Below are 24,773 nucleotides of genomic sequence, written 5' to 3'. Positions count from 1 at the left end.
CCTTCAGCACGCACACACGCATGCCATTTCTGATTTATTTTTATAAATAATTTTTTGTTTGGATCGACACGCCGCTGTGCGAAGTGACGAGGATTTGTGGATTGACAGCCAACAAACCTCCTGTCTCGAGAGGGTTGGACCCTGTCGAAGCGTGTGCCGTTGCAGAAGAAGTCCTAGCTGCTGCAACGAGCCCCTCGGATGTCTTGGACCACCTGTCAACCATCCTCAAGGCTGCACCGTCGACACGAGCGAGTCGTCCAGACACCCGCTCTGCTGCAGGTGGGCCATGACGCCGCCCACCAAGTGAAGCGATCCCGACACCAAGCAGTCTACACCGCCACCCTTTTGTGCCAGCTCTACCACATGATTGTGCATCGCCTGGATACTAGGTGTGATGCGTACTTCCGTCGAAGATCCGGGCACAAGCTCCTTCCATGTCTCTGCCAGCTGGTTCTGCACCGTCAGGTTGACCAGATCTTTGTCGTCCAGTAGCTTGGATGTCAGCTCCGATGACCAGCCGCCTCCTTCAAACGTGATGTTGGTCGTGAAGATGACTTCGTCAAAGTAGTCCTTGGCTAGCGCATACCTCGACTCGCCGGTTGAAGATGAATTCTGGCCGCCGAGGCTCTTCTCCACGGTGTCCAGGACGGACGAGAGCAGCTCGTGCGCACTACGGCCGTTAGTGCAGTTGAACACAAAGATGCGCTTGTTGGCTCGTCCAGTGGATTGACGCTGCTGACGTGCCGTGAACCAGCCGAGGCAGACGCTCAGCGAGTCGGTGGTATGTGCGCCGTCCAAGTACCAAGTCAGTCCCAGACCGGACCGAGCGGTCGGCACCGTCTGGCATCGCCCTGGCCACCTTGCATCCTCCAGACCCTTCCTTTGCCATGGCGTAAGCGAGCTGGTGCCGTTGTCCGCCGAAGCCGATGCCCGATGCGAGGTCTCCTTGAACATGGCACGGCCCGCCTCCGAGTCAAGATATGCATTGACCAGCTCCAAAGCGACGCTTGCGTTCGTCCGCTGATGAGCGCCTGGAAGGCCAAGGGTCACAGCATTTCTGTTATTTGTCCCCAGCGCAGTCTCTTCTGATCGCAGAGCAGGGTGTACATCGACGATCTGCAGATCGCTCACGCCGACCTCGGTTGCTATCCTCTTGACCTCATCCAACGCTTTGCCTGGTTGTTGCGCCCAGCAAACAGCCGGAGCCTGGGGCTTGAAGATGCCTGCCTTCTGCACTGCGATCTCTTCCACCGTGTTGCCAAGAATTGCCGTGTGGTCCAGTCCGAGCTGAGTGATACCAGCAACGACACACTTGGGGACAATGTTAGTCGAATCGTACTTTCCACCGATGCCGACTTCGAGAATGACCGGCTGCACACCTTCTGATAGGAAGATGTGGAACGCAAGAAGCGTCAGGAAGCGGAAGTAGACGGGTCGCAGTGGGGTCAGGTCGAACTTGCGATCAGGATTCTCTGACAACCGGTCCCACACCTCCCAAAAGTACTTGGTGAAGAGCTCGTGCGATACCGGCTGACCGTTGATACGGATGCGCTCGCGGACGCTCGTCATGTGCGGTGATGTGTACAGTCCGACCTTTGGCTTCGAAGATGATTCCGCCGGTGTCAGTTGTCGGAGCAGCGAATCGACGAACGCAGACGTGCTGCCTTTGCCTTTAGTCCCCGTGACGTGGATCACATTGAGCCGGTTGAGATCGGATGTGCTGTAGCCGATGCGTTCCAAGTATTCCACCATCTCTGGGATGGCAAAGTCGAGCAGCCGCCCTCCCGACTTGCGAAGTGCTTCGATGGTGGCAGCATTACTCTGTAGCGAGTTCAGCGCATCTATTGCGTCATCATAGGTGCGAAGAGCTGGTGCGAAACCGACACTGCTGCTTCCGCTAGCCACTTGCGCGGAGGTCGTCATAGCTGCGATAGCTGATGCAGGCCGGGGATGATGTGACCGGGGCGTTTCGAAGAGCCCTCGAATTGTGGTGGTGCTGATGGCTCTAGGCGAGGGATAAGAGCCGGTCGTGATCCAAGCTCGGCTGCGGAGCGTAGGGAGGAAAGGTGTGCGGAATGACAAAGACCCTTTCATGGACCGAGTGACGCTATCAGCGCCTTGACGATTTTGAATGCGCTGATCGTGATCACGAACAAAGCTTCTCAAGATGATCCAAGCGTTGGCCTCTTCAGCAAAATCAGATCTTCTCATCACAGTCGAATTGATAAATCGAAATTTGTCTAATTTGCGGGCGTAACACGATGAAAAATTTCCAGTGTGGGGTAACGTGCAGCTGCAGAGTTGAAACCCTGCTTTTGAGCATGCGGGGAAGCGTTGCTTTCCAATGTGTTACCACCGGTAAGCAGCTTGATCTTGGCCCGTTCGCCTACAAACTCAGGTACGATATCGCCTCACCTTGACAGCCTTCCTGCCTCCATCATCTCTCGACATTCCGACTGAGCAACACGCAATACCCTTGGAAGCAGACTCATCTGATACCACTTCGACAACCTTGCAAGCACACATAGCTCCAACAACGCAATGGTTGATTCGGACAGCAAGGCCGGGCCCAAGCCTGCCTCGCCAGAGAACAACTCTCAGGACCAGGACCGTACGCACGCCGAAGACGAATCCAACCGCCAACGCATCGCTTCCATCGCCAGCCGCTTTGGCGGCTTCGCAGCGCAAGCATCCACACAAGCTGCCTCCAAGGGTGCCGAGGTAGCAGCTGAAGCGGGCGAGCAGGTCGCAAAGACGGTCAACACCACTCGACATGCTGCTGCCACGCAGGCCGCGGGGCTCTTCCAAGCCATGGCTCTCACCACCAAGAATGTCTCCTCAGACAAGAACCAAGGCGATGGCTCATCTGGCAAGGCGTGGTACGAGTACGAGTCTCCCCTGCACGCGCGACGTCGGATCGCAGAATACGAGTCCCCACTGCAGGCTCGACGCAGGCTGGCAGCTATTGCGTCTCAGCTGGGCCTGGCCACCTCCTCCGCCAAGCAGGCGCCTAGCTTGTTGAGCGGTCTCACTTCTGCTCCGCGCCACCACCCTACCTCGTCAAGCTCGAACTCATCGGAGAAATGGGACACAGCGACGCTACCTGACTACCGTGAACTTCCAGCGGAAGGCGGTTGGCCTGGCTGCGCCTGGGACGTCTGGGGACGCGGTGACCAGCTTGGCACCATCAACCTCCTTACCGAGTCAGTCGTACTCCGGGCCGCCAAGGAGAACATCAAGACAGGCCGTACCGTCTCGCTCAACTGGCCGGTTCATCTGCCCGCTGAGCCCTTCTTCCGCCGAAAAGCGCTGACTCATCGGCCATTTGGCAAGGGTGGACCCGGATACACCGAGCCGCGCGATGCCTTCATCGCTGGTGTCAAAGCCAAGCAGCCCGACGTGCTGGTTCGGGATGATCCCGACTCCAAGGTCCCCGTGAGCGACGAGATGCTTGAGCTCAACACCCAGTCTGGCTCTCAGTGGGATTCTTGCCGCCATTTCGGGCATCTCCCTCTCAACGTTTTCTACGGCGGTGCATCTCGGGCTAGCATCCAGGACACGTTTGACGACACCTCCCCGCAACCCGCCGATCCTCAGTCCTGGAATACTGAGGAAGCGCAAAAAAGGAACGCGCTTGGAATTCAGCACCTGGCCCAGCACGGCATTTGCGGCCGCGGCGTGCTACTCGACGTTTTCGAGTACCTCTCCCACCACGGCACCGGCGATGTGGAACGCAACTATCAGTGGTCTTCCTGGTCAGGCTACGGCGGTGGCAAAGGGTACGATCCCCGCACAGGGTTCCGCATCACCGTCGCCGACCTAGTCGCCACAGCCAAGCACCAGCACGTCCAACTTCGTCACGGAGACATTCTGCTTATTCGCTCCGGCTTCACCGCGCGCTACTACTCGCTCTCACCCCAAGAACGCGCCGACTGGTCCAGCCCAGAAGGAGGCATGCCGTTTGCAGGCGTCGAACAGGGCGAGGAGATGAAGGAGTTTATGTGGAACAACCACTTTGCCGCCGTCGCCGGCGATAGCCCGGCCTTTGAAGCGCGGCCGATGAAGGAGGGAGAGTGCATGTTGCACGAGACCTTCCTCGCCATGTGGGGAATGCCCATTGGCGAACTCTTCGATCTGGAAGGGCTAGCAGAGACCTGCAGGGAGCTCAAGCGGTACGAGTTCTACTTTTCCAGTTGGCCACTGAACCTGTTCGGTGGCGTGGCGAGCTGCGCCAATGCGGCCGCAACATTCTAGCGTCACTTTTCTCTGTACTCTCATTTGTCATCTTACTCAGTCTGCACGGTCCGGGAAAGCATGAATGTGTGTGAAGAGGTAATTCGTTGGTGAAGTGCATCTATGGTCGCGCCGCCTGCTTGTTCTTGCCCAAAATGATCCGCTTGTACTCGGCGACATCGCCGTGGAACTTCTCCACCTTGCCGTCGTCCACCACCCACAGCTGTTCCATGCAGTTGTTAATGAACGTTTCGTCGTGCGAGATGCAGATCACACCGCCATTGAATTTCTTGATGGCTTCGCACAGCGCATCGAGACCCTCAGTATCCAAGTGATTGGTCGGCTCATCGAGGAGCAGCACATGCGGGCGCATCATACTGATATGCGCAAAAGCGACACGCGATTTCTGACCTCCGGACAGCGTCGCGATCTTCTGCAGACCCGTCATGCCCTTGATACCGAACGCGCCGAGATGCGAGCGGTACTCCTGCTCCGTCTGACCAGGGTATTTGGACGCGAGGAAGGTGACAGGGTTGGCGTTCAGGTCGAGCTGATCAATGTGGTGTTGCGAGAAGAAGCCGACGCGAAGACGGCCGTTTCTCTTTTGGTCGCCTTGAATGGGTGTGATCTCGCCCATGAGCAGCTTCATCAGCGTCGATTTACCTGCTCCGTTGGGACCCACCACAGCGACACGGCTCTGCTGCGTGATATCGAAGTCGACGTTCTTGAGCAGCAGCTTCTCCGGTCGGTAGCCGAAGGTGACGTTGCTGATCTGCAGTAGGGGCAGCGGCAGCTTCTCTGTGTCCGGCAAACGGAAGTGCACCACGTCGTCGTCCTCCGGCGGTTCGATGTTGGGCAGCTTCTCGAGCTGTTTGATCTTGCTCTGCGCCTGTGCGGCACGATTGGCATTGACACGCCATCGATCGATGAACGCCTGCAGATGCGCACGCTGCATTTGAACAGCTTCGTACTCGCGCTGCTGGTTGCGTCGTCGCTCTTCTCGGGTCTGGTAGAACTGGTCGAAATTGCCCGTGTAGTAGTCGAGCCTCTCGCTGTGCATGTGGATGATGTCGGTGGCGACACGGTTGAGGAACGCTCGGTCGTGCGATACAACCAAGAGAGTGCCTTCGTAGTCGTTGACGAAGTAGTCTTCAAGCCATGCGAGCGCGTTGAGATCCAAATGATTCGACGGCTCATCAAGCATGAGCAGGTCGGGCTTGCAGAAGAGCGCACGTGCGAGCGCCAGACGCATCCTCCAACCACCAGAGAAGGTCTTGGTTGCTCGCTGTTGATCTTCCGTCTTGAAGCCGAGACCGTTGAGCAGCGAGGCAGCTCGAGCGGGACCGGTCTCAGCCTCCATTTCGACAAGCTTGGCTTGCACTTCGCCGAGACGGGTGGAGAGCTCCTCTCGCTTGATCTCACGCTGTCGAGTGGGCATGTCGACGGCCGAACCGCGTGAGAGACCCGCTGCTGCATCGTCTCCATTCGCCTCGGCAGCAGCAGCCGCATTGGCGGCAGCCACGGCGGCCGCAGCAGAGTCTTCGAGCTTCTGAAGCTCTGCGTTGATCTCGGCCTCCTCCTGCATGAGCTTCTCTCGCCACACGTCTGCCTTGAGCACGCTTTCGATCGCAGAGGTGTCGTCCCCGACAATCTCCTGCTCAACATAGAGGATGGAGATCTGCATGGGGATGGGCACCTCTCGCAGCGCCATGTTGCGCAGTAGCGTCGACTTACCCACACCGTTGCGGCCGATGACACCTGCTCTGCGACCGGCTTTGATGGTGAGTGTGGCATTGGAGAGGATGCGGTTGCTGCCAAAGTTGACGTCAATGTTGGGCAGATGAATGTCCTTGTTCTTGCCCTTGTTGCCGATGCTCTCGATCGGGTTGACTTTGAGGAAGAGCTCTTCGTAGCTCGCCTGTTGCTTGGACTGCTGCACCAGCTTGCTCGATTCGTACAGGTCGCGCTGGGCACGCTTGGCGAGCTTGGCACGCGTCTTCGCTTCCTGCTTCTCGAGCTTCTTGACATCGACGGTGGAGCGGTTCTGCTTGGTGGTGCCGAGAGCAATGTCGACACCGCCGGCCGAGTCGAAGCCGGAAGTGCGGGACATTTCGGTGTTGCGCATGTCGACGACCTTGTCGAGACGGGTGAGGCCAGAGCCATTGGCAGCGTCGGCGTCTTCAGGGAGCTTGGACTGGATGAGCTCGAGCAGCTTTGGTAGCAGAGCGCTGACCTGCTTGGAAGAAGAAGGATCCGAGATGCAGGCGGACTCGAGCATGGGCTTGACGATCATCTCGAAGAGATCCTCGGTGGGGTCATCGGCGGCATCTTCGATGTAGCCATCGAGGTAGTCAACCACGGGATCGTCGAGCTGAGGTAGCGCTTGGCGGATCAGTGTTGCTGCAGCCATCTTGTGCGAGTGCTGAAGAGTATACTGACGTCGTGGCGGAGAAGTGAGGATAGAAACGAGACCCTGGCTAACCTTCAAGAAGAAAAGTATCAGCATCCTTGAGCTGCTCAGCACGCTCTCTCGGAATTTTACAGAGCGAGCGTGTTAAGCTGTAGTGCTTGCTGACCTGTCTTGACTAAGCCACCTTGGAAACCCGGCTCGGCACGGGCCCTTCGAAAAGGCGAAAGAGGTGTCGTTATGACGTGAATTGCCTCTGATTTTTGCGCAGGAAATCCTCCACTTTTGGAGTTGCTCATCACGGCAGGCTGCGGATCGAAGACCCTCAAGAAGACGCTCGGATCGAATCAGGAACGACGCTTCATTGTCTTCATCCTCGACCCTATCATCCACTCCCTTCAGACATCGTCTATCGCACAAGATGTTCATCCGTCCCGCCCTCTCGTCATCGCTTGGCCAGGCCGCTCGCTCGAGCCTTCGCTCTCAGGCACCCGCCGCGCGTTCCTACGCTACCGAGGCTGGCAAGCCCTCGGGAGGCTCGAACCTCCCTCTGATCCTCGGTCTCGGCGGTATTGCTGGTCTCGGCGCATGGTACAGCCTCGGTGGCTTCGATGACCCCAAGGCGGCCAAGAGCAAGATCCAGGAGAAGGGCAAGGAGGCCGCCGACAAGGCTAAGGGTGCGGTCGACCAAGCCAAGGGCGCTGTGGACTCGGCCAAGGGCGCCGTCGGCAGTGGTGCTCTCAACAAGGACAAGTTCCTCGAGTTCACCCTCAAAGAGATCAAGCCTTACAACCATGACTCGGCGACGCTCGTCTTTGAGCTGCCCGACGGACAGAAGCCCGGTATGAGCACTGCCTCGGCTGTCGTTGTCAAGGCCGTCGGCGACGCCGTCAAGGACGATCAGGGCAAGGACGTGATTCGACCCTACACTCCCATCACCTCGCCCGACACCGCCGGTCACATGGACTTCCTGATCAAGAAGTACCCTGGCGGTAAGATGACCACGCACATGCACTCGATGAAGCCCGGTGACAAGCTCGGCATCAAGGGCCCCATCGCCAAGTTCCCCTACAAGGCCAACGAGTTTGAGTCGATCGGAATGATCGCCGGTGGCTCCGGCATCACGCCCATGTGGCAGGTGATGCAGGACATTGCCAACGACCCGTCGGACAAGACCAAGGTTACGCTCATTTACACTAACAAGACGGAACAGGACATCCTGCTGCGCGAAGAGTTCGACAAGCTCGCCAAGGACGGCCGTTTCAACATCGTCTACGGCCTCGACAAGCTGCCCAAGGGCTTCAAGGGCTTCGAGGGCTACCTGACCGAGGACCTGGCCACCAAGCACCTGCCCAAGGCCGAGCTCGCCAACAAGACCAAGATCTTTGTTTGCGGCCCTCCCCCTCAGGTTGAGGCCATCAGCGGAGGAAAGGGGCCCAAGGGCAGCCAGGGTGAGCTCAAGGGTCTTCTTGCCAAGCTTGGCTACCAGGCCGAACAGGTGTACAAATTCTAGATGCCGTTCTCTTTTCACACTGTACAATCGCGAAAAAGCATCCCTTTGGTAGCTCTGTCGATCGGAGGGGCTGGCCATTAGCACACCTGTAATCCACAAGTCCACCCTCGAACAATGTAGATCTGTGTTTATACAAAGAGTTTCCAGCGTGAGCATACGTGATATGGCAACGAGCTAGCGATCGGGTCTCTCCAAATTGGATCGATCTTCGATCCCATTAGCCGTGCGCGGCCGCCGATCTCACATCTTGGAAAAATCGCCAATTCGCGTCTTTGAGTCAGAAAGGGGTCTGGTGCATGAAGCTGAGACAAAACATCTCCTCTTGAAGCTGTCAAACTTCCGCAACCGCCTTCATGAGCCGCTACATTCTTCGAAGAGCCACATTTCTTCACCCCTATGAGAACGCGTAGAGGAGGCGATAAGATAGCAAAAGGTGGAGCCCGCATGAGAATTGCAAACGATGATTGCCGAGAAGGATGAGGAGCGGTCGTGTGGTAGTGCGGCGAATTTCAGCGTGGATCAAGGTTCGGAGATCCAATTGTGCAGCACAAAGTAGAATCTACCAACATCATGCGCTGATCCGGTTTCGCGCCGCTTGCCGTCGTCACAAGGTCGTTACCGCACTAGAGTCTATCTCGAGGCCGTCGCTCATGCCAAGAGCCAAGGCTGAGGTTCTGTCTATCGGCAGGTCTCGCTCTCCTTCCAGCATTGCATTGCCCCAAGTGTTTGTCCTCATTCTGCAAAAAGCTTGTTGCTCTCGATGCAACTCAATGTGGCAAGGTGCGTGGTCTGAGCCTAAGGCCTCTGTAAGGGGGTGGCGCAGTACGCCAAGCTGCAACGATGATTGAGTGAGGGCAAGGCAGTTCAGTGAGTTGTGAATTCACCTGAGTGCTTGAGCGAGAGGGCCTACCCGTGTGGGAAGCGCTGGCCTTTGCCGAGAAGAAAGACAGGTTATGAACGGCGCTGCACTTGCCTTGCAGCTGTCACTGCTGCCAAGCCGTAGCTTGGAGCTGTAGAGTTTTTCATGACATCTCTGCCTTTCCTGCAGTATGCAATGTCGATCCGCTACTGGGCTCACTCATTCCTCTTCCCCCTCAGCCGGCCTGGCCCTTGCCGCCAGTCCCATCAAAGTAGACGTTGCTCTCCACGCTGCTCCCTTGCCTGTGATTTCCAGGCTGTATGCCGGTCTAGGTGTGCTCTCAGGCGGAGTCTCCCGCTCTCCACGCCGATATATACGCTGAGCCTGTATGCAATCAACTCCGCTTCCTCTCCCTCCTCCGTCTCAGCTGCACTAGTATTGCTGGTCTGGTCTCCATCCTTTCCTGCTGACCACCACCATCTTTGGTCTTTCCGATCCTTCCTTCCTTTGACAACCCTTCGCACCATCGCATTCATCCCTCCCAGTCGATCAGCTACCGAGCGCGAGCAGAACTCGGTCGAGGCGTCCTCTCCATATCCCCGAATCTCTTTCAACACAACTCGCAACCATGCCGGGCATCACCAAGCGACCCGACTTCTCGAGCCCTGAGTTCCGCGGCAGCCCGCAATACGCTGGTGCTTCCGCGATGTTCCCCGCGGCAGCCAAAGAAGTCTCTGTCCCTGGCGTCACTCGTCGTCCTGACTTCTCCGACCCGCAGTACCGTGGCAGTCCCCAATACACCGGCGCATCCGCCATGTTCCCCGCCGCCGTCAAGGAGGTCTCCACCCCCGGCGTCACCAAACGTCCCGACTTCTCGGACCCTCAGTTCCGCGGTTCGCCTCAGTACACCGGAGCGTCTGCTCTCACCCACATGAAGCAGCACTCTCCCACGAAGAAGACCGTCCGACTGGCCGAGAACCCGCACGTGTCGGCCTTCCTCTCGCCCAAATCGCGCATGTTCACCGGTGGCCACGGCTACCCTGGCGTTCCTGCCCGCGGTCAATCCACTGGTGCCTACAGTACATCCTCCGCTCCTGCCGCCGAGTTCTCGGTGAGCGGAAAGCAGCTGACGCCCGACGAGGTGGCACAGAAGATCGCATCGATGCTCAAGCCGGGTCCTCCTTTCTTCAGTCGTGTGTCAAACGCGGATCTGATCGACTTCATCTCGGACTCGAGCATCATGAACTGCGACGCGTTGCGCAAGCAGGCCGAAGTGCTGGAGGCGAAGAAGATCGCCAACCGCGCAACTGCAGCCTTCGTTCCCAGCGGCACAGTCGTCCGCCGTCGCGCGGAGGAGGAGCGCTGGACAGGTGTCGGTACGGTCTGGTCCTCGCTCGACGGCTTGCCTGCCGGCGCATCGTTCGGCCGCATCCCCGGCCAGGAGACCATGTCCGCCCAAGCTTCCGGCACCGAAGATGACGGTCTGTGGAACGCCATCACCCTCTCCTGCGATATCGACTGCACCAACGTCACGCTCGCCAAGAGCGTCGTCGTCCCCACCCAGGTGCTGCAGCACAACAATTTCTTCAACGGCAACTCGCAGAGTCTGTTCGACGAGATCGGCGCCGGTGCCAAGTACAAGTTCGACGAGCTGCTCGGTAAGAAGTCGTCCAGCCACAAACAGTCTGCGTCTTCCTCGACTACTGGCAGCAAGATCACCCCCAACTACCTCTCGCTCTCCGCTTACACGGACCCCAATGCCGCTTTCAACGCGACGTCGTTCGAGCTCAAATGGCCCAGCTGGATGCCGTGGGGCAAGAAGACGGCTCCTGTCGAAGGTGCGCCTGCCACAACGCCCGCTGCGGGCGGTCAGAAGCGTGTCTGGGTGCCCTCTTCCACCAAAGTCTCCATCCACGCCTCTTGGTGGGGTTACAACCTCTACCTGCCCCAACCCGTCCTCGATAAGCTGGACGGCGACGTCGATGAGGCCGAAAAAGTGGCCAACTTGATCAACAAGTGCCTCACCTACATCCTCAACAACGTCCCTGCCGGTCTGCCTGCTTCTTTCGCTGCGGTGGTCGTCATTTTGAAGGCGATCGCCCCTACCACCGGGTATATTAGTACGTTTATCGGTTGGAGCTGGGACACTATCAAGAGCTTCAACAAGGGGCAGGGAGTGGTGTTGAGTGCGACGTGGATTTTGCCTGTTGCGCTGATTCCTAGGGCTTGGGATGCGCCTGCTTCGCCGAACGGTAGTGCGCCTGCTACGCCGAGCACGCCTGCTGTGCCCCTGCCTGCGACGCCCGCGGCTCCGGCTGATTCGACGACGCCTGCTGCTGGTGGCGGGTCGACCACCACCCCGGCTACGGGTGGTACTGGTTCCACCACCACGCCTGCCACGGGAGGTACTGGCTCGACCACCACTCCCGCCCCCACCACCGGCAACGGCTCCACGACCACCCCCACCACCACCACTCCCACCGCCGTCAGCGGAACAGGCATGCCAATGACAGCACAGGACGTGGTCAACGATCCAGAAAACAACCCGCTTCCCGATCCCAACATCCCACCCGTCGCAGCGCCCGGTGCCACCCTGCCTCCCGCCAACCCCTCTACCGTCAACCTGGACCTCTCCGCCCCACCCACCAACGACACAGCGAACGCGTCCTACCCCGGCGACGCCCGTGGCCGTGGCGGAGATCAGAGCACTGCCGCTCCCATGGGCAACACCCCCATCCCCGCAGGCCAGGTTCCGATCGACGCCGAATCCTAAAGCTACTGTGCCCACACGAACACTTTCTGATCTGACAAACTGTAATACGACCCACTATGAAGCCTCAACTTTCTCGCAAGAAACGATGTGTGGATGAAATGCGATGCGAATTGCAATGGAGTACAAATTGAACGACTTAGCGGTCCCAACCAGGGACGACTTTTTTAGCGGCCTTGTTGGCCGTGATTGGCACTGCAGCCGGTTTGGGAGAGGCGTGCGCGATGCGCGGGGATGAAGCTGCCGAATTGGCGCCGGCGCCGTTGGGCGTCTTGGCACCCGAGAGGGCCTTGTGCTGCGGGGCTTGTTGCTTGGTCTTGACCGATGCCTGTGCGGCTGCTGGCTTTTGAACGTCTGCGACGGTGCGGGTGCCGTTGACCTGCGCTGTGGGGGGGCTAGACTTGGCCGAGGCCGCCTCCTTTGGTTGCGCACTTGCAGCTGCTTGCTCTGCCTCACCCGGCAACTCCCGCCGATAGAACAGCAGATACGCAAGCCCATCATGCCCATAATCCCGGTTGACCGAGCTCGCGTTGCGCACAATGTGCTCCGTCGGAACAGTGTGGTACATCGTATCGTCAATGTGCAGCCACGAGTGACCATCCGGGCGCAGCACATCCACCGTATAGTGCCCACCGCTAGCGTAGCGGCCGTGATGGTACACAATGCCAAAGAGACGGTAGCGCGGGCGAGGCTGCGAGCGCATCGCAGGGCTCAGCACTTCGGGGGCGATCTCGAGCGTGGTTCCGTACGAAAGCGGTTTCTGGCTTTTCTGGACACCGCCGATCTCGTCGTAGATGAAGCGCTTGAGGTGGATGATGAGCACGGGCGGGAGGGACTCGATGAAGAACTGCTTGGTGGCATCGACAAAGGCAGAGCGCGAGGGCGACCACACGTCATGGATGATGTCGGGCTCGGTGAGCTGCAGAAGCGCGTCTTCGATCGACTGGACGTGCGCAGGCTGAATGTCGAGCTGGAGAGGCTGGTAGGGTTCGAGCATGACGCTGTCCTTGGCTCCGGGGGTTTTGAGCACGCTGCGAAGCTTGCCGCCGAAGATGCGGGTGATGGGCGACTCGGAGGTGGAGGTGGTGCGTGTGAAGGCGGTCTTGCCCTTTTGTCCCACTTCCATCCAGCCTTCTTCGGATGGACTGCCGGGACGCATGACTTCGCGCTCGACAATGTCGTCCTCGTCGAAGGCCGCATCCAGTCCCAGACCGACAGGCTCGCCCGAGGCATTAGCCTCCTTGTTGACGCGAACACCCAGACGCCTGAGGTCATCGTCGGAAACACCGTTGAGCTTCTTCTCCTCCTCCGACATCTTGGAGAGGATACCGTTGGGTCCGCCGGCCGACTGAGCCAGCTTGATGGCGGATCGGCGCTGTGCTGCAATGAGCTCCTCGTGGAGCGTGTCGAGGAAGAAGCCGAGGAACTCCTCGGCATCCTCCTGGTGACCGCGGCGCATCTGGTCGAAGCGCTTGTTGAGACGCATGGCATCGTAGACAAACTCGGGAACGAAGGGCTCGGAGGCAGCAGCGATGGAAGCGTCGTGGCCGAGGTGGGGCGAGTCGAGCGAGTGGGAGGAGTCGACGGGAAGGAACTCGCGCAGAAACTGGATCACGGCTTCCATGAGCGGCGTAGCGTTGCCAAAGTCGGCGGGCACTTCTCGTCCGATGAGGCTAAAGAGATTGTAGAAGGGAGCGCAGTAGACGAGTGTTTGCAGGATGGCGTTGGCGAAGCAAAAGTTGCCCTTGTTGACGAGACCTCGAGGGTGGGTGACGGGAGCGTCGAAGCGAGTGTGAGCATCGGCCAGCAGTCGCTCGAGGCTCATGACGGCAGGTCTGCTTTGAGCAGCGCCCGATTTTCGACCGGCTTTCTTGCCGTTGGTGGCCTTTGGAGAGCGTGCTGCCGAGGGGGAGCCGATGTCGGAAGCGGTGGAGGCATGCTCGTTGCCAACGTTGACGCTGACGCCGATGGGACCCTTGGAGTGGAGACCGGTGCGACCGAGGGTGTCGGCCCACGACTTGGGCGTCCCCCACGCGGGTTTGGGAGCCGAGAGTTGAGGAGTTCCGATGGCGGACGAGGATTGCGAGTCGGGAGCGGCGATGCTGGTCGCTTCTGTGAGCGAGGAGGCAGCCAGGTCGGGATGCTCAGATGTGAGAGGGGAAGAGGGATGCGTCGAGATGGTGGAGGGTGCCGGAGGGCTTTCCGAGGTGCGTGATGCTAGTGAGAGTGGTTGTTGCTTTGGCAGAGAGTCGAAGAGGGAGGCCCAGTTTGGAAATTGGGAGGCAGGCCGACATCGGTAGGAGAGGGTGAGAGCAGGCGCTGAGGACGGAGATGGAGGGCGGAAGGCGGCGCCGTATTCGGGAGCGTCGTGGATGGTTTGCAAGAAGGGATCGATCTGATTGGTTCTTGAGGAGGATGCGGCTGTTGGAGCGTCTTGATGGGATGCTGCGCTTCTCTTTTGCCTTGCGCGGGGCGATAGCTGACCTGCTTGCCGCAACATGACGCCGCTTTCGGATGGGTTGGGTGAAGCCTGCGCTGAAGAGCTTGCGGGCGCCTCGCCATTGTCAACGAAGGATTCCGAGACGAAAGAGGGAGGGTGGACGCTCGAAGTGGCTTGTAAAGATGATGCTGCTGGTCTGGATGATGATGCTATGTTCGAAGAAGGTGTAGATGGTGGTTGTGGATCGAGATCTTGCGACTTGGCTGGTGCCTGTCCGGAAGAAGATTTTGACGAGGAGGCCTTAGTGTCATGTGAGATCGGTGTCGATGCTGCCGAGCCGTGAGAGGCCACTCTGGCCTCTGCCATCGAAGGAGCCATGCTATTGATGATTTGTGCGAAGTCTACAGCTCGATTGAGACTGTGTTGGTGGAATGCCGAAGGATTCGATCTTGGCTCAGGCAAGGTCGAAAAAGTGCAAGCGATTGGTGTAGTTTCTTGATGCCGTTGTATGCGCGATCGAATGGATGCAAGCGCCTCGAGCCAGAACGTTGTTCAGTTGCAACGGTTCGCGAAAGGGTCCCGTCGATGTCGAAAGGGATTACAAGGAGTGTGATGGTCGAGTCGGGCTGAGTGTGAGCAAGTTGAGAAGGAAAGAGACAAAGCTGCGAAGGTGTGACTGCGTGCTCTGTTTGCTGTGGAATTGGTCATCGAGCTTTGCTGCTGCTGCTGCTGCTGCTGCTGCGATGTGCAGGCGAGATCATTTCAATTGCACCGTCTGCAGACCTAAATTGATTTTCTTGACTTTTCTCCACCTTTTTGCTCATCGTCACACTTGACCGCCAGATCGATAGAAACCCGAGCCAGCTCGCGTGAGGTAGGTTGTCGATGGATCTAACATCTTTAAATAAATGCGTACCATATGAAGTGCGGCTGTTGTCCCTTTAAGGATGGGTCGCATGCAGCCGAGATGAGGGCTGTGACGTTCTCAGAGGGCTCGAGTTATCTGCGCCTGTGACCGCAGAGGATGAGGGTGACCATGTCCGCAGGGCGCTGAATAGCCACGTAGATTGCCTTGCAGAGGGCTGAAAGCTTTGGTGGCCCCGAGGCTAAATTTTTGAAAAAGTCGCAGCAACCTGTCAAAAAGTCAAAAGTCACACGCACGACAAGCAACGATGCACCATTCCACCTCTCCTTGATCACCTCCGCATACTTCTCTCGGCTGCACCACCACCATCCTCGCATTCAACAGTCCGCATACTTGCATTGTTCCACAGCATATCAAAACCCGGCGCGATTCTCCCTTCGTCCCCACATCCCAGCTCTGCTCGGCACGCCTCGGCAAGCTACGGTCCTTTGCGGTCTTTCTCCAACAGCTACGTCTGCTTGCTCCACCCCTTTTCGCCGTCGCCGCATCCAAGACTACTCGGCATACAAGCAAAGCCATCATGTTTCAGTCTCGCTGACGTGGACCCCATCAGATCTGGCTACCCGGCCTCACAATCCAAGCGCGACCTCCACCTCGCACACCACCCGGCTATAAAGCCCAGGCGTTACTCCCATCATGACACAGTTGGATGGTCTTGCAGACAGCCTAGCTGCCACCTCTTTGAGGCCGGCGGACGCCGCCACGGTCTCAGCAAGTCATAAGACACCGCTCAAGCCAGCCAAGGCTTCCTTTGCATCCGCTCTCCTATCTGGGCAAACGATCGCTCCTCCTACATCTAACAAAGATGCTTTATCTGATGCAGCATCACCAGATCTGGCATTCATAGCAGGGGTCGCTTCTGGCAGCGCAGATCCTGCTACTGAGTCAACATCGATATCGTCGTCCTCCGAGCTGGTCCCAGTCGACGACACCATCCTACAAGCCATCCGCAAACGAGACGATCGCATCTTTTTCAGCCAGTACGAGAATCAAATGGCCGCCTTCGTGCAAGACGCTTCCCGCGACAGCCTCGAGCTCGGCGCAATGAACACCTACCAGCGTCTGCTTGTTCATCGATGTGCAGACCAATTCGGCCTCCACCATCAGCTCGATCGTGCAACCCACTGCATCACTCTCACCAAGACATCGTCGACCTCGCATCCTTCGGCCCTCCTCTCGGCCCGAGCCCGCGAGCACCTCGCTGAGCAAGGTTGTATCGATCCAGCCAACATGCATCCTGCTGTAGCTGATTTCGCCGGCTCATCCGACTCGTCGCCCTCCAGATCCTCGACCGGCTCGCCAGCTCCTGCACCAGCTGGTCTCCAGTCGAGCGCATCGTCCGCGCCCAAATCCGGGTTCAAGATTATGCGTCGTGATCCCTCCAGCAACCGTCAGTCACCATTGCGCTCCCTCGATCACGGCGACAGCGACTCGGACAAAGCAAAGGCACGCAAAGATATGACGCTCGAGGAAAGAGAGGCTTCCTACAAGGCCGCCCGTGCACGCATCTTTGGTGACGTCGCCACGAGCGGCGCTTCCTCTCCTACCTCGGCGACACCACCGCTCGACGCAAGCAAAGAGAACGACTCGACGACAGAGGCAGCATCATCGACGCTGGACAGCAATGGATCGTCTTCCGTCTCAGCCGCTTCAAGTCCCATTGCCTCGGTCTCGGGTGCACCCACAGCCCCTCGCGTGAAGAAAGTGCCATCGTCCAGCTCCTCTGTGACAAGCCAAGACGGATCCTCTCAACGCAATCGAGGAAGCGCCAAGAGCAGGGCAGGCTCTGCCAACGACAGCAACAACGATGACATGGACTTCAGCCGCGCGATGCCAATCGCGTCTTCGTCTGCATTCGGACGACAGCAGCAGTCGAGCCCTTTGGGTTTGCCAGGACACACCGCTCAAGGTTACTTTCCTCCGGCGCACGCTCCGCATTCGAACCCCAATTTGAGGTCAACCGCACCGGCGTTCCAGCCCTCAGTCAGCCATGCCCCGTCATATCCACAGGGTGGCATGGGTCAGCCAATGCAGTGGAACGGGCAAGGATCTTCTCAATCACTGTGGCCTCAACCGGGTCAGGGTGGAGAGAACGACGGCTTTCCAGCACTGGGCGGCTCGAGACAAGATGGGATGAACAGCGCATTTAGAGGTACACAGCAATCCAGCGCTTGGGACTGGTCTCGAGCCGGTCCGTCGGCTGCAATGCGAGTCGGTCAGGAGCAAAACATGCACGGCGTCAACGCTTGGGCGCAGCATCAGTCTCAGCAGCAATACCAACAGCCGCTCTTCATGCTCAATCAGCAGCAGCAGATCCCACAAGGCTTCAACCCCTACGCACCGACCGCACCTGCATTCTCGCCGCAGTATACCCAGCTTGGGCAGCAACCCTTTGCGCCCAGCGCGCGGAGCGCCAACAGCAGTCGCGCCAGTTCGCAACGTGGAGGCGGCACAAGGAGCAACAGCCGAGGTGGGGCGAGGGATGACGCGATGAGCGTCAGCTCCATCTCATCCACTACATCTTCTCGCTCCGCCAGCTTTAGCGGCGTGAGCGGGTCAGGCAGTGTGAGCACCAGTCAGCCGGCTAACGGCGGAGGGGGTGGCAAGAAGAAGGCGCCAGTGTCGCATCCCTCGTTGCCTGCGAGGCCGGCGTGGTTGTCCCCGCCGCGGGCGTCGGGTGCCGAGGACAAAGATGGACAGTAAATGGCATCACTTCTGCAGACACTTTGTATGATTTGGTGTTACAGCAGCGCCTAAGGCAATCGTTCGTCACCGTTCTTTTCCAAGTTGTGAGGCGCTTGTGAACGAATGTGATTTTGTCTTCTTGAATATCGAGCATGAAAGCATGTTGTGCTGTTGTAGACTGAGCATCACCGTCTAGTCGAGGGTCATATACTTCTCGACGCAGTCCTTCCAATCCTCCTCGGCGACCTTGATGCATCCCTTGGCGCCGTCCACCCTCGCCTTCTGCACGTCATCGAATGCGGACCACCACCAACCGTGAACCACGGCATCGGGATCTTTTCCCTCGGTGTTCACCCGCCCACCTGGCCTACCTAGCGTCCAGGGCTTGTCCAAGATGTAGTGCACGTTGGTCGCCACCTCGTCATCCCAGATGTTCGGGTGGACGATGCGGAGCTTTTTCAGCGCGTTGTACTTGTACGGCAGATACCTGATGTTTCGTTGCCTTGGGTTGGAGGGTTGTGGGGAGAAGAAGTCGGCTAGGAAGTCTTGATCCGGAAAACGATATTCTGGGATACGGGGGTCGGTGTTGATCGCCTCGACCATCTCATCCATCGTCGCCTGGGACGGGGTCAGCAGGACAAGGCCGGAGTTGATGAGTCTGGCAGGTCGGGGCGTCGACTCGTCCGGCTGCACAATGGTCGAGGATGATGCGGCTTCGGGTAGACATTGGGGAGTGAACCCACAGTTGGCAGGAATCCACTCTTCCGGGTAGGTAGCAATCCGATTCGGGTTGCAAGTGCACGCCCACGAGGCTCCAATCCACTCCCCCTCCGTACCAAACACAAACGGATCCGAAAAGAGGTCGTCCATGTTGTGGCGCACCAGCATGTCGGAATCCACCAGCGCGACTCGGGAGAATTCGGTGAGGGAGAACGCTCGGAGTTTCGTCCACACCTCGTTGAATCGTGTGTAGGCCAGACCGGTCGCGATCGAGGTTGGGTAGATCGGGTCGATGTCCCTAATGATGAGTCGACCAGAAGGGAGCATGGAGGAGAGGATGGAGCGGGCACGAGGAGAGAGCTTGGCGGTTGCCATGATGACCAGCGGGTGCGCGGATGCGTGTTGCACGAGCAGCGAGTGTGCGAAGACCATGAGCCCGGGCAGCAGGTGTTCCGACGTGAGCAGCGTTGCCCACGCGCACCGCGGTGCAGAGCTGTCGTCGCCAATCGACATAGTGAGATGGAGCAGCGTCTAGTAGGTGGATCCGGGAGGAAGGTGGTCGTGAAGACGGACGGAGGTCAGATGGAAAGGAGAGGGCAACCGGGCGAAGTTCGGGGTCAAAAGTCGATGTCGTTCCTACCCATCCCATCAAGGGTCCTCTTCTTCATTTCGCCCTTCCGAGATGGACTACGCAATTATGCACATCTGATGCACGGCACAGACGAATTTCCTAGCCACGTTCATCAGCGATCTGCAGCACTGACATGATCCACTTCTTCCGCGGACTTTTTCATCGCAGAGGCATCCTCAGCCTAGTAGGGCACCTTTTCGCGCCTTGGCCGGCTTAGTCGGTCGTTGTTCCTCGGGCGATCATGTCAGCGATCCAAGATGCTGTAAATCCAACGATGGACTTGCAAAAATGGAGGGGACAAAAAGCAATGCCTCCTAGCCGACTCGAACGACTGACCTCTTCATTACTAGTGAAGTGCTCTACCGCTGAGCTAAGGAGGCAATTGTTGAAGGGGAGCCGATGAGTTGCATACATATATCGCCCACCCTTTCCTGCAACTTCGCAGAACACAAGGCACAGCATGTCATCCCAGACAGGCTTCTCACGAAGAAGAGGCGGTTTGAGATCCGAGAAATATGTGAGACCGTTATAAAGCTCGCTCTGGATCTTCCGTTTGCCGACAGAAGGTCGAAGCTGTGGACCCTCTTTCCTCATCTTCGCATCACCATCTGGCCCTCATCCTGAATCATAGCCCTCTTACTGGACACATCAGCTTACAAGCCACTTTCGCACTCAACCAGGGCCAAACATCTTTTGAATATCGCTGGTCTGCACGCATAGCATCCACGAACTATCGCACTCGGACAGCATTGCCCACGATCGATTCCCTGCAAACAGGCTCGCGCTAGCTCCCGCACAGCTCATCATCGCTTTCATTGTCTCCTTCGCCAGGTCTACATCCACGGGGGCAACCACACACAATTGGTAGCAAGTCATGCAGAATCCTTACTCAATACAGCCCTCGGCATCAGGCTCGACAACGCCGCCGTATCCACCCGCATCCTCGTCCTCCCGAGCAGCCCCACCCACGACGGTCGACGCGGCGGGGGTCAACGGCGTGATCACAGGCGCAAATCCCGATACCAACATCATGTTCTGCGTAGTCTGTGCTTCGAATCAGAACCGATCCATGGCGGCGCATTCCCTTCTGGCCCAATCCGGATTCAACGTCACCTCGGCCGGCACGGGGTCAGCGGTCCGACTGCCAGGACCCAAGATCAACCTGCCCAACATCTACCCCTTTGGCACGGCGTACACCGACATTATCGACGATCTCAACTCCAAAGATCCCCGCCTGTACTGGGCGAACGGGCTGATGACGATGCTCAACAGGAATAAGGATGTCAAGCGCGCACCAGAACGGTGGCAGGAGACCAAATATGCAGCCGACATCGTCATCACCTGCGAAGAACGCTGCTTCGACGCGGTGTGCGAGGACCTTTTCGGGAGAGGCGGCGAGCTCAACAGGCCAGTACACGTGATCAATGTCGAGATCAAGGATAATCACGAAGAGGCGGTCGCTGCGGGCAAGGCGATATTGGATCTGGCAAATGCGATCGCGGGCGCGGGCGATGTAGATGCCGAGATGGACGGGATTCTCGAGCATCACCAGCAGACGTACCCGCATGCGATTTTGCATACTGTTGCGTACTACTGATGCAAGCAATCACAACGTGACAAAAACACAGACAGATTTACGCGCGCCGAAGAGAGAATGCCACGATGCCGGGATGCTATGAGCGAGACGATAGGAACATGAAAGGGGGGTGTGAATGTAGACAGGGGTAACTTGGATGACCAGCGCGAGAATGCTGTTGAGTTGGATGCGAGGCTGGTCCTTGCTGCTGACAGGCTTGACATGGGGCCGCTGAAGTCGATGCGAATGCGGCCCACGACGTCTCTACTGCGTGCAGAAGGATGCTGATGCTTGCTCCTCAGAGCAAGACGCACTTCTTCTTTGCGCCTCCTGCACCGCCACCTCTCCTTCCCCACCCCTTCTTCCGACACGCCTCCCTAATCGCGCTATCGAAGACCTCCTTCACTCCCTCCCTCGTCTTTGCCGAGCACTCAACGTATTTCGCCGCTCCGATCTCGTTCGCTACCTCTTGTCCCTGCGCCGGTGTCACCGGTTTGCTCCCTTGCGCCTGCAGCATGGCCAGACTATTCCTATCCTTCCGCAAATCCGTCTTGAGTCCCACCAACAAAATGGGCACTCCTTCGCAGAAATGGTTGATCTCTGGAAACCACTTGTCCTGTACATTCGCCAGACTCGTCGGAAAGTCCACGGCGAAGCAGATGAGGATCACGTCGCTTTCCGGGTAGCTGAGCGGTCGAAGGCGATCGTACTCTTCCTGACCCGCAGTGTCCCACAGCGCCAGCTCGATGGTTTTGCCCTCGAACTGGATTATGGGCACGTAGTTTTCGAAGACGGTGGGAACGTATTCTTCGGGGAACTTGTTCTGGGAGTAGACGATCAGGAGACATGTTTTGCCGCACCCGCCATCACCGACGACGACAAGCTTCTTTTTTAGATCGATCTGTGGGCGACCGGGGATCTGCTGGATCTGACCTTGACCGGGCGGCGCATCGGATAGTGTCGAGCCGCTGTTGTAGCCGTTCATTGTGACCGAGGGAGGGCTAGGTGAGCGTGAGTCCGCAATGTCGAGTGCGTGCGTGTGTGGGTGGGTATGCGTTCGGACGATGATCGATGCCGGGAGGATGCGAGCGTGCAAGATGGTATAGGGACGAGATGTGAGTGGTGTGCTTCTGGATGCTGGTTGATCGAGACGTGATGCTGCGTGGTTGTCAAGAGGAAGGATGTGCTTCTTGGTTGCTGTACTTCGGGACCTGAGGTGCAGAAATAACACTTTCTCAGCTGCACAGCAGATCTCTATCTCAGCTCGTCCCGCTGTCTCTCGTGAGAGGCTGGTGTTGCTCTCTGCTGAAACAGAGCTGCAGTCAGACTCAACGCGCTGCAGCTTCTAAGAAAGGCGAGTCAGTTTCACGTGATGGAGACAGCAAGTCTAACACCTTCGGGCAATTGCACGGGATAGTGTTGGTGTGGAGGCCAAAAGTGGGTTTAGAGCTTGTCCTGCGCAGTCACCTGTCAACCACCTCCTCATCCTTCGAACTTTCGCCCTCTCGAGCCTCGTCTCGTCACAGCTTCATTTGCCCCACAAGCTTCTTCCGCGATGAAGTGAGCGCAGCAAAGTGTCCGAGGCAACTTCACCGTCAAGAGCAGCGCTCAAACCTGTCGTGATTGCTGCGCTCACGGACCCCAACGATGCTGCTCAGTGCATAAAAGCAAGGCCCTCTTCTGAGTCTCAATCTGCTTCTTCCAGGTCACATCGGCAAAACGGTCTCATTCAGTGTCTCTGATCATGGAAGCCGTCTTCATCAAATGTGCCAAGCCGGCCATCTACCACGAGCTGCAGCAATGCCTTCAGCCCTTCGTCTACTGGCACGTCACCGAGTCCGTTCAAGAAGGATACAACCCCGAGGCCATCGGCGAGCTACAGGAGGAGGTCGAGGTCGAAGCGCTCGTACTTGAGCGTGGCTCAACTGCACGCGATCATGCTCTTGGCTACTTTATCTCTCTGTTCCACCACTACTTGGCCCGACAGTCCGGTGCCGCCAACATCGATGCGGCCATCGACGCACTCCACGCCGACCTCGACAAGGAGACCCCTGTTGCACCTTTCAACGACTTCCACCTCGACACAGCGGATATTTACGCCTACATCGAGGAAGAGAGGCAGAACGCTGGTATCATCGCTGACGATCCGGACTGGCACCAACGACCCAAAGTCACCGCGAGTCAGCAGTGGAACGCTCTTTTCAAAAAGTCGCTCGAACAGACCCGCGTAGCCTACGTGCAGGCTTGCGAGCGTTTCGAGCATCGCTTCAAGCTCGGATCGGAAGCTGATCTCGAGCTGGTCCAGCTGCTACCCGACGACAAGCTCGCCGATCTCGCTTCCGAGTTCAGGGCCAAGCCTCGCCACGTTCCGGCTCCGCCTTCCGCTCCGGCTGGCAAGGAGAGCTTCTGGGCCAAACGCATTGGCAGCGAGCACACTGCCACCTCGAAGCATGTGCCAGAGTTCGAACCAGCCCACCTTGTTCAAGCTGGCCAGCAATTCAGGTCAGCCTGCATCGATGCTGTGAGAGCACACACAGCCACTTCCCACGCAGCGCCATCCGGCAAGGACGTCGACGTAATCCTTTCCCAAGCGCTGAATCTGGAGACGAACCCAACAAAGCTCGTCGAGCGCGCATCGCAGCAGTGGACATCGTGCACCCCCAAATCAGCTTCTCCAGACGAAGAAGCCATCATCCGCCGGGCCAAGGACTCGCTCAGCTCAGCACTCCGCATCCTCGCCAGGCGGGATGGTCAGCGCAACATCGATCTGCGCATCGACGCACTCAACCTCCGCGGTCACATCAATCGCCGACTTGCAGAGCTCAAACCACAGCACGAGGCGAATTATCTCAGCCGTGCGGTGACAGATTGGTCGGCGAGCGCAGAGCTGGATGCGGGGCAGAGAGACATCATTGAGGTGCTCGCGGAGACAGAGTTGCGCATGGAGTCGTTCGCTAAGAGCATTGCTGCATCAGAGGATCGGGAGATGAGCGTGGACAATGGCACACCTGATCGCGGGAAGCAGCCCGCGTCGCCTGTCTCTCCGCAGGCATCTGGAAAGCCGACGTCACCACGTAAATCCAAGGCCGAACGAGCCTCGTGCTCATCCGTCGCATCCACCACGCCCTCCGACGCGACCACCACCAGTCCGCCCGCCAAGACACGCGAACCGACCATCCTCTCCTCGCCCTTCTTCCGCACAGACCTGGTCACAGGGCTGATGGTGGACACGCTTCTAGCGCTGTCGTTCCCGCACCGTGCTTTCCGTGAAACCCTGCGCCTTCCCTCGGCAGCCTCACTGGCCGCAGCGGCGCAGGACCACGTGCCCATGCTCGAACGCCTCGCTCGCGCACACCAGCAAACAACCAAGTCATTGACCCCCGAGAACAAGGCGCAGCTCACAGAGGCGGTCAAGGCTGTGTCCGCGGTGCTTGCATTGCCCGACGTGCAGGGTGGAGCGGGTGCAGAGGGTCTGTTGCGACGAACAAGTTTGCGGTTGGTCCTCGGCACCATGTGGTTGTTGCAAGGAAGCACGGTCAAGGCGGGGACCGAGCTCGGCCTGGTTTCCGATGCGCTGCGCCCAGACACCCGTGCCAAGGCGGGGAAGGGGAAGGCGAAGTTCACGCCAAACGCGGAGGCCGGCGGAGAACAGGTCAGCGATGGAGCAGCGATACGTCAGATGCAAAGCCGCGTGCAGGGAACAGCGCTGTTTCTGCTAGCCAAAACGTGCTGGTTGGCAAACAAGGTGCAGGAGGCGATCAAGTTTTTCCGGTGGTTTGTCAAGTGGTATTCGGAGCAGCAGGCGGAGCGCGTGGCCGATGCGCGCGAGCGCGTGGCCGATGCGCGCGAGCGCGAGTCGGACATCGATTCTGGTCTGGGAGAGGGCGAGGAGGCGACAACGATCGAGCTGGAGGAGCTCGACATGGCGTGGTGGGACAAGGTCGTGGTCGTCACCAAGACCTGAGTTCCCCGGCGTCTCACAAATTTCACATTGTCACAGTCACCCGAATAAAA

The 24,773-nt window shown here is 58.3% G+C and overlaps 11 protein-coding genes and 1 non-coding gene across 12 annotated transcripts; 6 read left to right on the top strand and 6 right to left on the bottom strand.

The window, feature by feature from the left end:
- Window positions 1-225: 225 nt before the first annotated feature.
- Window positions 226-1,923, bottom strand: PSEUBRA_002406 (Mur ligase, central; the record flags this gene model as incomplete). The annotated part of the gene is made up of 1 exon (XM_016435539.1): window positions 226-1,923. The coding sequence occupies one exon, from the start codon at window positions 1,921-1,923 to the stop codon at window positions 226-228; it is 1,698 nt and encodes a 565-aa protein (XP_016293001.1).
- Window positions 1,924-2,541: 618 nt separating this feature from the next.
- On the top strand, window positions 2,542-4,254 carry PSEUBRA_002405 (putative cyclase; the record flags this gene model as incomplete). Its single annotated transcript, XM_016435550.1, has 1 exon — window positions 2,542-4,254. One exon carries the CDS (start codon window positions 2,542-2,544, stop codon window positions 4,252-4,254), a length of 1,713 nt encoding a protein of 570 aa, XP_016293000.1.
- Window positions 4,255-4,354: 100 nt separating this feature from the next.
- Window positions 4,355-6,643, bottom strand: PSEUBRA_002404 (ABC transporter-like protein; the record flags this gene model as incomplete). The annotated part of the gene is made up of 1 exon (XM_016435541.1): window positions 4,355-6,643. The coding sequence occupies one exon, from the start codon at window positions 6,641-6,643 to the stop codon at window positions 4,355-4,357; it is 2,289 nt and encodes a 762-aa protein (XP_016292999.1).
- Window positions 6,644-7,061: 418 nt separating this feature from the next.
- Window positions 7,062-8,153, top strand: PSEUBRA_002403 (Oxidoreductase, FAD-binding domain protein; the record flags this gene model as incomplete). The annotated part of the gene is made up of 1 exon (XM_016435553.1): window positions 7,062-8,153. One exon carries the CDS (start codon window positions 7,062-7,064, stop codon window positions 8,151-8,153), a length of 1,092 nt encoding a protein of 363 aa, XP_016292998.1.
- A 1,487-nt stretch (window positions 8,154-9,640) lies between these two features.
- On the top strand, window positions 9,641-11,785 carry PSEUBRA_002402 (uncharacterized protein; the record flags this gene model as incomplete). Its single annotated transcript, XM_016435559.1, has 1 exon — window positions 9,641-11,785. The coding sequence occupies one exon, from the start codon at window positions 9,641-9,643 to the stop codon at window positions 11,783-11,785; it is 2,145 nt and encodes a 714-aa protein (XP_016292997.1).
- A 136-nt stretch (window positions 11,786-11,921) lies between these two features.
- On the bottom strand, window positions 11,922-14,600 carry PSEUBRA_002401 (Peptidase C19, ubiquitin carboxyl-terminal hydrolase; the record flags this gene model as incomplete). Its single annotated transcript, XM_059464843.1, has 1 exon — window positions 11,922-14,600. The coding sequence occupies one exon, from the start codon at window positions 14,598-14,600 to the stop codon at window positions 11,922-11,924; it is 2,679 nt and encodes an 892-aa protein (XP_059320735.1).
- Window positions 14,601-15,783: 1,183 nt separating this feature from the next.
- On the top strand, window positions 15,784-17,850 carry PSEUBRA_002400 (Single-stranded nucleic acid binding R3H; the record flags this gene model as incomplete). Its single annotated transcript, XM_059464842.1, has 1 exon — window positions 15,784-17,850. The coding sequence occupies one exon, from the start codon at window positions 15,784-15,786 to the stop codon at window positions 17,848-17,850; it is 2,067 nt and encodes a 688-aa protein (XP_059321269.1).
- A 174-nt stretch (window positions 17,851-18,024) lies between these two features.
- PSEUBRA_002399 (Glycosyl transferase, family 8) lies at window positions 18,025-19,065 on the bottom strand (the record flags this gene model as incomplete). Its single annotated transcript, XM_016435535.1, has 1 exon — window positions 18,025-19,065. One exon carries the CDS (start codon window positions 19,063-19,065, stop codon window positions 18,025-18,027), a length of 1,041 nt encoding a protein of 346 aa, XP_016292995.1.
- A 426-nt stretch (window positions 19,066-19,491) lies between these two features.
- Window positions 19,492-19,563, bottom strand: PSEUBRA_006462. Its single transcript has one exon. It is a non-coding gene; the product is annotated as a tRNA-Thr (tRNA).
- Window positions 19,564-20,057: 494 nt separating this feature from the next.
- On the top strand, window positions 20,058-20,780 carry PSEUBRA_002398 (RNA polymerase II subunit A; the record flags this gene model as incomplete). The annotated part of the gene is made up of 1 exon (XM_016435563.2): window positions 20,058-20,780. The coding sequence occupies one exon, from the start codon at window positions 20,058-20,060 to the stop codon at window positions 20,778-20,780; it is 723 nt and encodes a 240-aa protein (XP_016292994.2).
- A 277-nt stretch (window positions 20,781-21,057) lies between these two features.
- On the bottom strand, window positions 21,058-21,744 carry PSEUBRA_002397 (Small GTPase superfamily; the record flags this gene model as incomplete). Its single annotated transcript, XM_059464841.1, has 1 exon — window positions 21,058-21,744. The coding sequence occupies one exon, from the start codon at window positions 21,742-21,744 to the stop codon at window positions 21,058-21,060; it is 687 nt and encodes a 228-aa protein (XP_059321268.1).
- A 759-nt stretch (window positions 21,745-22,503) lies between these two features.
- Window positions 22,504-24,723, top strand: PSEUBRA_002396 (uncharacterized protein; the record flags this gene model as incomplete). Its single annotated transcript, XM_016435549.1, has 1 exon — window positions 22,504-24,723. One exon carries the CDS (start codon window positions 22,504-22,506, stop codon window positions 24,721-24,723), a length of 2,220 nt encoding a protein of 739 aa, XP_016292993.1.
- Between the last annotated feature and the right edge of the window lie 50 nt (window positions 24,724-24,773).

This window comes from Kalmanozyma brasiliensis (assembly GCF_000497045.1).
Source record: "Kalmanozyma brasiliensis GHG001 unplaced genomic scaffold PSEUBRA_SCAF19, whole genome shotgun sequence".
NCBI lineage: Eukaryota > Fungi > Basidiomycota > Ustilaginomycetes > Ustilaginales > Kalmanozyma > Kalmanozyma brasiliensis.
Note: the sequence above shows the minus strand (reverse complement) of the source record. Positions and strands in the feature narration are given on the sequence as shown.